The sequence below is a fragment of the Mustela nivalis genome (assembly GCF_964662115.1).
Source record: "Mustela nivalis genome assembly, chromosome: 15".
Taxonomy (NCBI): domain Eukaryota; kingdom Metazoa; phylum Chordata; class Mammalia; order Carnivora; family Mustelidae; genus Mustela; species Mustela nivalis.
The window spans coordinates 77,967,991-77,979,251 of record NC_139034.1 but is presented as its reverse complement, the minus strand read 5'-3'; the positions used below and the strand labels follow the sequence as shown (position 1 = coordinate 77,979,251).

Sequence of the window (11,261 nt, the reverse complement as noted above, 5' to 3'; positions counted from 1 at the left end):
GGGTTCTCCCCACGCCCCCGGCCACCCGGAGCTCGTGGGCTGCAGCCGGCCTTCACGGGCTTGGCGCTGACAGGTCTCAGCCCCAGCAAGAGATTCTTGTCTCCTGCTGGGATCTGGGGATAGCGAGTACACGATCCCCCACGCTCCGGGCCCCGGAACCTGTAAACGCCACCCTATTTGGAGAAATAATTCTTGCAGATTGAGCTCAGACGATCATCCCAGATTACCCAGGCGGGCCCTAAATGACTGCCCAAGTGTCCTTATAAGAAGGAGGCAGAGGGGCCTCTTTTTCGTGGCGCCTCGGAGGCGTTAGGCTGCTTCAGGATGAAGCTGAACATCTCTTTCCCAGCTACTGGCTGCCAGAAACTCATTGAAGTGGACGATGAACGCAAACTTCGAACCTTTTATGAGAAGCGTATGGCCACAGAGGTTGCTGCGGACGCCCTCGGTGAAGAATGGAAGGGTTATGTGGTCCGAATCAGTGGTGGCAATGACAAACAAGGCTTCCCCATGAAGCAGGGTGTCTTGACCCATGGCCGTGTCCGCCTGCTGCTGAGTAAGGGGCATTCCTGCTACAGACCAAGGAGGACGGGAGAGAGAAAGCGCAAATCTGTTCGGGGTTGCATCGTGGATGCTAATCTCAGTGTTCTCAACTTGGTCATTGTAAAGAAAGGAGAGAAGGATATTCCTGGACTCACTGATACTACTGTGCCTCGACGCCTGGGGCCCAAAAGAGCCAGCAGAATCCGCAAACTCTTCAATCTCTCTAAAGAAGATGATGTCCGCCAGTATGTTGTGAGAAAGCCCTTAAACAAAGAAGGTAAGAAACCTAGAACCAAAGCGCCCAAGATACAGCGCCTTGTTACTCCACGTGTCCTCCAACACAAACGTCGGCGTATTGCTCTGAAGAAACAGCGCACTAAGAAAAACAAGGAAGAGGCTGCAGAATATGCTAAACTTTTGGCCAAGAGAATGAAGGAGGCCAAAGAAAAACGCCAGGAACAGATTGCCAAGAGACGGAGGCTGTCCTCTCTGAGAGCTTCTACCTCTAAGTCTGAGTCCAGTCAAAAATGAGATTTTCTAAGAGTGACAAATAAATAAGATCAGACATTAAATCCAAAAAAAAAAAAAAAAAAAAAAGAAGGAGGCAGAGGGGGAACTTGGACCCACAGAGCAGCGAGGAGAAAGTAATATGAAGGAGGTGGGGACGGGGGGCGGCTCTGAGCCCAGAAAATGCCCAGAAACTGGAGAGGGCAGGGTGTGGGTTCTTCCCTGGGGCCCTCAGAAGGAGCGAGGCACTTGGATTTGGGCCCAGTGAAACGGATTCCGGACTTCTGGTGTCTAGAAGGGCGAGAGAATTAACGTCTGTGGTGTTAAGGTGCCAAGTCTGTGCTAATTCGGTGTGACCCCCCATCAGACCCCAGGGTCACCGCCCCCTTCCACCAGTGCGGGGCGAGCATGGGAGGACAGCTGTCCCCCAGCTCCCTCGGGCAAGGGACAACCTGACATCAAGTCTACACGCTCTGCAGAGGGTTCTAGTGGGCACCTGGGCAGTGCGGCTGGTGTGGCTCTCCTGTGTCCCTTCCCTGTCCCTCGCTCCTGCCTCCTGGGATCACCTCCCAGTCACCAGGTTAACTGTGGCCCAGGCTTTGTCTCAGTTCTGCCTTGAGGGGACTCTGCCCAAGGCAGGTCAAGATTCAGATTCAAATTAAATCCAGGGAAAGACTGACAAATTAAAAACAAACAAACAAACAAAAATTAAAGAGCCAGCTACTTAGGAACTGTTGTTTTTTTTTTTTAAGATTTTATGTATTGGGGTGCCTGGGTGGCTCTGTCAGTGAGGCATATGCGTTTGGCTCATGTTGTGACCCCAGAGTCCTGGGATCGAGCCCTGAGTCGCAGAGGAGAGAAACTTAAGCAGGCTTCCCGCTGAGTGCAGAGCCCCACACAGGGCTTGAACTAAAAATCCCTGAGATCATGGCCTGGGTCAGAACCGGGTTGGACACTTAACTGATTGGGCCACCCAGGCGTCCCTACTCAGGAACTGTTAAAGGGACCCCATGGCACCAACTATTTTATTCTTTCCCCTATTCTCAACCAGCATTTCCTAGCCTGGGGTGTCTTAAAATTGGTTGACAGAGTGGAGGGAGGAAGGTGGTGCTTTGCCCACACACCCCTTGAGAATTAAATTTCACTATGTTTTCATTTTGGGGGTCACGGTCATCTGGAAAAATGGATCGGTTTATTCTGGACCAACTAAGATGACAGCAGCACTCGGGACCACCTGTGGTTACTGGGGTCTACTTCCAATGAGGTTTCTCAAGAGTCTCCATTTTCTTTGGTTCGTAAGAAAGTATTTTCTTGTAAAGGGACTGCACATGACTCACTCCTGTTGGAGAAGCACTGTGGTGGCGATGGTGTGTAGTGGGGCTTGGTGCGGTGGGACATGGTCAAGGGCCCGGGTTGTGCCTGGGGTTAGGGCTCTTTTCCTAAGAGGTGCGTGACGCTGGGCAAGTTACCCAACCTCTCTGAGCTTAGCTTCCTCCTCTAGAAATGGCAGTGCTCACAGTGGTCCTCCGCAGTGTGTGGAGTGCTGACTTAGCACCGTGCCTGGCTATGGGGCGAAGACTGTCCTCCTGAATAATAGCCATCAGCCAGTCGGGGTAACAACAACAGTGATCGTAATAATAGTGATAAACCCGGGGTCACTGACATGGAGTCAAAGGAACATTTTCAGGGCGCACCAGGCCCCCTGCCGTTCTCCGTTTCCACCACAAGGGGGCGGGGCAGCGCTCCAAATACCTTAGGAGCCCGCCGCTCCGCAGGCCCGCGGGGCGCAGCCTGGTTTACAGAGGCAGAGCTGGGGTCCAGGTGTCTTAGGTCCCCCCTACCCCCAAGGTCTCCGTCTTTGTTCCTATTCCCCTCGAAAGGCCAGACTCTCACCCGAAATAACAATTAAAATCATAATAGCTGTCACTGCGTACCTGCGTGGCACTGCGTGAAACTATGTGTGTGTACGTGTGTCTACGCACACACACATTTAAATACATTCTAGGAATTGAGCATATTTCAGCGTGAAGGGTCGAGTTTAAATACTATGAAGAAAAGTTGTAGAGAGAAGCAGATATTCTCACAATCCCGATATTTTTTTAAAAAGTTACCGCTAACCACGAAGAGATTGTGTGAGGCTGGATTTGGAGCGTTTTCTTCTTTGAGTCCTTTATGCACACACACACACACACGTTACACACACGTACAAACACACACGCCTCCCTTGTGTATCTGAAGGGTAGTTGGGCCCCTTAGCACAGAGGTGGAAGGGGCACAATTATTAAGGGGGGATGTCAGGACTTGAAAGGCTCCCAAGGGGCGCCTGGGTGACTCAGTGGGTTAAGCTCCTGCCTTCGGCTCAGGTCATGGTCTCAGGGTCCTGGGATGGAGCCCTGCATCAGGCTTTCTGCTCAGCAGGGAGCCTGCTTCCCACCCCCCCCACGCCCCTGCCTCTCTGCCTACTTGTGGTCTCTGTCTGTTGAATAAATAAATAAAATCTTAAAAAAAAAAAAAAAATGAAAGGCTCCCAGGTTGGGAAGCAAAGCCGTGATCACTGTGTGTGAACTGCTCACTGAAGCCAGGTGAAGGTTCTATTTAGGCATTTGTTGCAGAATTGCGGACTCTGCCCCAACATCAGGAGAGGTGTAGGACAGTCCTGCTGAACTCCACAGATCTCTCACTCCTGAGCCCAAGATTCCCTATGTTATTATTTCCTAAAAAAGCTTTGGATCTGATTAAGTTGCCCAGACTTGCAAAAACCCACCTGACCTCCTGGCTGAGTGCCCAGGTCTACTTTGACCAAGCAAGGAATTGGTGGCCATTAGCCAGGATCACAGACCGCTTCTGTGAACCTTTGGTCGGGGGAAGGGGTCTGGCGTGGGGGACTGGTTGCCAGGTTCTCCTGAACCAGAATAAAACCAAGATGTTTGTGTTTCTTCACCTAAATAACAGAGCACAGAACAAGCTCTCAGGCAGCCTGGAAAAATCCTTTCTTTCCTTTCCTTCCCCTTCCCTTTCTTTTCTTAGAAGCTGGACAGTTTTTATACTAAGAGCCCTGGGGCAAAGCCCCTGGAAGGCTCCAGCCCCTGAGTAAAACCGAGGTGAGTACGCAGAGAAGAAGGCTTGGAAAGAAAGATCATAACATTAACCAGCAATGACCTCTGGGGGTTGGAGTTGGCTAGGATATTTCTTTTTCTTTTTTATTCTTGTAAACACAGTCCGACTGAATCCAAGGAACATGAGTTACTTTTTTCAGAAAAAAAGTTGTTTTAAAGTTCACATTCCTTTTTTTTTTTTTTTTTTTTTAGATTTTATTTATTTTTTGAGAGAAAACATGAGTAGGGGACAGAGGCAGAGGGAGAAGCAGACTCCTCGCTGAGCAGGGAGCCTGATACGGGGCTCGATTCCAGGACCCTGGGATCATGACCTGAGCTGAAGGCAGACGCTTAACTGACTGAGCCACCCCGGTGCCCCAATCCCTTGTATTCTGGAAATTGACAGTCACTTGAGTTCTCAGGAGGTAGAGTCACTTGAGATCTTGGTCTTACTAAACTGGGGCCCAGCTGGGGGCCCTTACTTGCTGGGCAATTTGTAGCCCCAGGAGTGAGAGACGGGCCGCATTTCCAGAGTCTTCTGAGGTCTTTCCTGGTAATCAATGAAATGCACTTAAAGTTTAAAAGACTGGCTGCCACGTACCCTTATGAAACTTCAAAGTTGGACTTATTGTTTGTCCTGTAAAGTCAGGCACATTTCTAATAAACCTGGCAAAAGACTTAGGGATGGCATGAGGGTTTTTTGTTTGTTTATTTGACAGACAGAGATCACAAGTAGGCAGAGAGGCAGGCAGAGAGAGAGAGGAGGAAGCAGGCTCCCTGCTGAGCAGAGAGCCCGACATGAGGCTTGATCCCAGGATCCTGGGACCATGACCTGAGCCAAAGGCAGAGGCTTTAACCCACTGAGCCAGCAAGGTGCCCCGAGATTTTTTTTTTTTAACGTCAAAACCTACTAATCTCCATACACATATGAGCCACTTAACCTGACTCAGGGGCCTGTGGTTATCCTTCTCCATGTGCAAAGTTGACATTAGCAAATATCAGTGTCTCTCAGGCGTGGGTCCTCTGACATCAGGGAGGAGGAGCTCATGCTTCTGGGAAAGTTGAGCTCTGAAACCCTGTTTTTCTTACTGAGTAGGCCTGAAGGTCACCAAATAACCAAATAACCATTCCTTGAGTCAAAAGGCCTTTCTGACCTATGAGTCTCCGAAGGGCATTTCTGTTTATTTCTCCTTTGTGGTGACAGAAAGTGTGGGTGTGATCTCTGGGACCTCATTGAATAAATTCATGAAGTGAAATGACTTGTATTCATTTTTTAGGGTTGGGGTAACAAAGCACCACAGGCTGGGGGCCTCAAGCAATAGAAATGTGTTTCCTCACGGTTCTGGAGGCTGAAAGTCTGAGCCCGGGAGGGTTGATGTCCCCAGGTCTCTGTCCTGGGCTTGTCCCCAGGTTGTCTTCTCTCTGTGACTTTGCATAGTCTTCTGGGTGTGCGTTTGTTAAAAGAATACCAGTCTTCTTCCTCTGCCTTTTTTTTTTTTTTCCCTTAAGATTTTATTTATTTATTTGACAGAGAGAGAGCACAAGCAGGGGAAGCAGCAGGCAGAGGGAAAGGGAGAAGCAGGCTCCCCACTGAGCAGGGAGCCCGATGCGGGTTCGAGCCCAGCCCCCTGGGATCATGACCAAAGCTGAAGGTAGACGCTTAGCGACTGAGCCCCCCAGATGCCCCACGGGTCTTCTTTAACAGACACCAATCCTATTGGATTAGGACCTCCCTAAATACCTCATTTTAACGTAATTACCTCTTTAAAGAGGTAATTTAAAGCCCCATTTCCAAGCACAGTCACCTTCTCAGCCGTTGAGGGCTACTGCTTCAGCAGTTGAATTTGGGGCTTCAAAGTCAGCCCCTAACATGACCAGAGGGAGCCGCGAGCGGGTAGAAACGCTCAGGGACAGGCCCAAGGCAGGCCCCGCGGAAAGGCCACCTTCCTCCCCCACCGCGAAGTCGAGGGTGGAGATGCTCCCAGCCCGCTGCCGGCACTAACGGGGGACCTCATCCTGCCAGCGGGGACTGTGCCCCGAGGAAAGGGATCCCGTGACAGCAGCCTGCAGTCCCAGAAGAGGGCGGCGACGCTGTGCACCTGAGCAGTCCAGGTGTTGGGGGCTCCACCTGCTCGATGATGCGGGGCGGAACCCGCAGGAGCTTCGGTGGAGGTCATCCTGGGTCCGCTGGCGCGCAGGGCAGCGATGTGATCTGGAGACACGAATGTTAGACAGACGGGCTGCGTCATGGGCTGCCCCCCGGCAGCTGTGGAAGGATGTGGCTTTATCTGTTCCCCCGCGCTCCACAGGGGTGTGCGGGGCCCAGGTCCACGCTGCGCACAGGTGCCCGGGATGCGGGAGCTCGTGAGCTCCCCAAGTTTCCATTCCAGCCAGGAAGCGGGGCCAGAGGCAGCCCCAACTCAGAGGGGCTTCCTGTGAAAATGTGCGCTCCATCCCAGCACACCGGGGACTCCCGTCCTCCTCCTGCTGAGGGTTTCTGGGTGGTTTCCTGTTTCACCCCCACAACCAGGGGAAATTTCTGCTTTTTACTCCTCTGAACTATAAGCCAAGATTCACACATGCTCGAGAAGGGATTTTTCTGGCTAAAGGAAAATCTTATGTCCCTAGGCACACTTCTTAATATATCCTGAAAATTTCAGTTTAAATGTCACTTCCCGTGAGAAACCTTGTCTGATGTCCCCCCCACCCCCACCCCCAGACCCTCTTCTGAGCTCTCAGAGCATGAATCACTGTTTGCAGCTGTGCGTCTGGCTCAGCTGTGCCTCTCCCCAGCCCCTGATTGCCTCCAGACAGGTCGACCTTGTCACCCTGTACTTGCCCCGGGCCACCAGGGTCCGGCACAGAGAATATGCCAGGGGTGGGGGGGACCCGAATACGCATAAAGAACACTTCCCCCGCCTTCGGGCTGGTCCTCGGGGTCCAGCACTACCCCCCTCTGATGCTCCTGGGTCTACAACCAGTGATTTTGAGTAGCAACAAATGGAGACAATAGTACCAGCAACTACTCAAGTGGGGTGTGAAAATCTCTGCGATTTTTCCAGGTGAGGCTAAAAATGAAGCAGTTGTTGCTTATGCTCCTAATAGAAGGAAATGCTCAATTTCAGTTAGAAATTAGGAAAAATAAAGAGGTAACCTCTTCCATTTAAATTCATAGACCTGGGGCGCTTGGCTGGCCCAGTCAGTAGAGCATGTGACCCTTGAGCTCAGGGTCATGAGTTCAAGTCCCACATGGGGCATAGAGATTACTTTTAAAAAAAAATTATTAAAAACACTTCTTTAAAAAACAAATTTATGGACCTCTTAAGTTCTATTCACAGACCTCTTGAAGGACCCACCTATACTTGGTGAAGAGCCTCTAGACTAAAGCTTTCTTTTTGCAAGTTGTACTGAGTTCTGGTACCATGAAACCCAAAGTCAGCTCGAGGACCTTGCAGCTCGAGGTGGTCTAAAATCAGGTGCATTCAGGGGCATTCAGCTCTTGCCTTCTACGTGGACAGTGTCCTCCAGCCAGAGAGAACTTGGCCCCCAGTGCACCAGTAGCATCTGCAGCAGGGAATTCCAGCAAATATCCCCTGTGCCCAGTAGACTAGCCCTTCTCTCATTGGCCCTTCTTGGCTGCCCAATGCCAGGCTTTGCTTCCTTTTCTTCTTCTCCTCTCTCGCAGGCACCTCTCCGTTTCGCCAGCTTCCCCTTCTTCCTCCACGTCTTCTCCTTTTCATTGCATAGAGAAGCCAGCTCTGCCACAGTCCTGCCCATCCCAGCAGTCTGAGCTCTTGGACGAACACAGGTTCTCATTACGTAGGCAGCTCAACAGTCGCAAGCTATTCACTCGTGTTTCTTCCAAACACATCCAGAACTCTCCTCATGATTAACTTTTTTTTTTTTAAAGATTTTTTATTTATTTATTTGACAGAGAGAAATCACAAGTAGATGGAGAGGCAGGCAGAGAGAGAGAGGAAAGCAGGCTCTCTGCTGAGCAGAGAGCCCGATGCGGGACTCGATCCCAGGACTCTGAGATCATGACCTGAGCCGAAGGCAGCAGCTTAATCCACTGAGCCACCCAGGCGCCCTCCTCATGATTAACTTTGATGTCCCAAATCTTCTTCATCCTGTTAGAGCAAGTCAGGTCTTCGAAAAAACCCTGCTCCTTTGGGGCACCCATGTGGCTCCGTCGGTTAAGGACCTGACTCTTGATCTCAGCTCAGGTTTTGACCTCAGGGTCATGAGTTCAAGTCCTGCATTGGGCTTGACACTGGGCATGGAGCCTACTTTGAAGAAAAAAAAAAAAAAGAAAGAAACGAAGAAACCTTGTTCCTTTGGGATTTTCCCCCACTCATGTGCCCTTCTTGGGGCAAGGACACCACCCATATCCATCACTACCACTTCTCTTTCCTTAACCTTTGGATTCGTAATCTAATGTAGTCTAGGGACCCTACACCAAGTACAAATACTGTATGACAGGAGGTTTATCTAACTAATAAACAAATAACGATAACAAGAATGGGTTTTCGTGGGGGGATCTATCAGTGTGGTTCACTACATTGAGCCATACAGTTATCTCCATTGACTTTCAAAAAAACTTTTGACAAAGCTGAATATTGTCCAAAAAACTCTTAGAAATCCAGTCATGGAAGGCCACCTTCCTAACCCTAACCAGGACGTCCACTGGAAACTTGCACAAATCATGATGACATGTAATTGTGCGACACTAGAAAGAAGGGATACCTGTGATCACCCCTTCTCTTCACCCTTGTCCTGTGGGTTCTTGACAGTAAAATAAGAAAATGGGGCCAGAGTCTAATGTAGGAAAAAAAATATATTGTTGCTATTTCAGGTGTTGTGTTGAACTACCTGGAAAATCCAAGACACCAAAGTAACTTCTAGAGAAGTTACTAGAATTGGGTAAGGCAGTGGAATACAAGATCAGCATATGCAAATAAGTGGCTTTCACTTTCATTAGGATGGCTATTAAAAATATATATATAAGTGTTGGCAAAGATGTGGAGAAATTGGAACCCTGGTGCATTGCTGGTGGGAATGTAAAATGGTGCAGCCGCTGTGGAAAATAGCACAGCAAGTCCTCAAAAAAAAAATTACACATAGAATTTCTGCATGATCCAGAAATTCCATTTTGGGAAATACATCTAAAGAAGTAAAAGCAAGGACTCGAACAGATATTCGTGGGCGGGATTTTCATCATGTTCCCAGTAGCATTACAACCAATAGCCGGAAAGTTGAAGCAACCCAAGTGTCCATCACCAGACGAATGCATGAACACAGGGTGACGTACATGTACAATGGGATATTGAATCATATAAAGAAATGGAGTACAGATCCACGCTACAACACGGGTGAACCTTGAAGACATCACTCGAGGTGAAAGAAGCCCATCACAAAGGACCAATATTCCATGGGATTCCCAGAATGGTCAAACTCATGAAGACCCCAAGTAGAATGGTGGTTGCCAGTGGTGGGGGTAGGGTGGGATGGGGGGTTACTGTCTAATGGGTACGGAGTCTACTTGGGAAGATGAAGAAGTTCTGGAGATGGTTGGTGAGGTTGGTTGCACAAAGATGGGAATGTACTTCGTGCCCCAGAACCAGCCACACAAACATGGTTAAAATGGTAAATTTTGTGTGTATTATCACAATATAAAAATCAATGGTTTTCTTAATCCCTAATGGTAACCAACTAGAAAATGTAACGGGGAATGGAACCGACTCGGGAGAGCAACAGAATCTATAATGTAACCAAGGATGAAACCACTGATGATGGTGTCATCGACACCATAACACTCCAGGCCCGGGAACAGGCAAAATAAACAGAACTGAATGGAGACTCCAGAATTCCCATTTATTCCATGGCTAAGCATTTGCCTTATAAACAGAAAAGTGGGCACACCTGAGCGGCTCAGTCTGTTAAGCATCTGCCTTCGGCTCAGGTCATGATCTCAGGGTCCTGGGGTCGAGTCCTACATTGGGCTCCCTGCTCCAGAGGGAGCTTGTGTCTCCCTCTCCCTCTGCCTGCTGTTCCCCCTGATTGTGCTCTCTATCTCTGACAAATAAATAAATAAAATCTTTAAAAAAAAAAAACCAGAAAAGTGGATATGTGCACAAAGGTATAGATGCAAGGAGGCTCACAGAAATGACAGTTGTCAGAGCGAACAAAGCCAACAATGTGTTCTCGTGAATGAAGGACAGTTGAATGAGGAATGTCACCTCACCTTTTGAGGCTGGTGCAGAAAAGGAGCACAGATATGAGTTCTGGCATGAAATCAATTTGGTGATCTCTAGAGAAGCTCATTTTCACAGAATTCCTCAGGCACTGGGCATAATCCCATTTGTTTATGAACTAAATAAAAAACTATAGATTAGTATGTTTACCTATGGAATTAAATGCATTAAAAAATGTCTAGAAGTACACATATCACACTGTGGTGGTGATTGGGTGGGGGGGGCATTTTCTTTATGCATTTTCCATGAGAAAGTATTCATGCTGTACTGGCGTAGTGTTTTCTCTTTACTAGAACAGGAAGAATGGGCCTTCTCGTCCTGGGACAAGCTGGCAGTGCCTGTCCCCAGCAGGGGAGGTGTGGATGGGGGCTCGGGTCCTCTGCGGGTTCAGGATTAAGGCATCTGTGCAGCAGGGGAGGCTCCCTCCTCCCAGAAGAGGAGGTGTGTGTGGGGCTGTTGGGGAGAGACTGGGATTCTACCCCTTGGAAAGGAGGGCCAGGACCCTACCTCCTTATATAGTCGAGTTGGTTATTTTGGGTGCCTAATAATCTTTTAGCGCAGTTGTCCTTGACTTTGACCTTGGCTGTGCACTAGAATCACACAACTCCTGATGTCTAATCTGAGCCAGGGGATTCTCATTGTTTTGGTCCAGGGATGGACCTGGCATTGGGCTGGGCTGATGAGTGGCCCTGAGGCCACGCCTCTGAATTCAGGGCCCTTCTGTTCTCCCCTTAGAGCTCCCCTCTCCCCCGCCAAAGTGCACTCTGGCACTTACACACTTGGTATTTGAAGAGGTTTTTTTGGCATTTGCCCTACCTGGCTTCTGCTTGTCACTCCCTCCCCTTGAGATCTTTTTGTCCCT

The 11,261-nt window shown here is 49.3% G+C and overlaps 1 protein-coding gene across 1 annotated transcript; it reads left to right on the top strand.

The window, feature by feature from the left end:
• The first annotated feature begins 272 nt into the window (after window positions 1–272).
• LOC309848817 (small ribosomal subunit protein eS6) lies at window positions 273–1,140 on the top strand. The gene has a single exon (XM_082700836.1). It carries the CDS (start codon window positions 325–327, stop codon window positions 1,072–1,074), a length of 750 nt encoding a protein of 249 aa, XP_082556962.1. The 5' UTR covers window positions 273–324; the 3' UTR covers window positions 1,075–1,140.
• The last annotated feature ends 10,121 nt before the right edge of the window (window positions 1,141–11,261 follow it).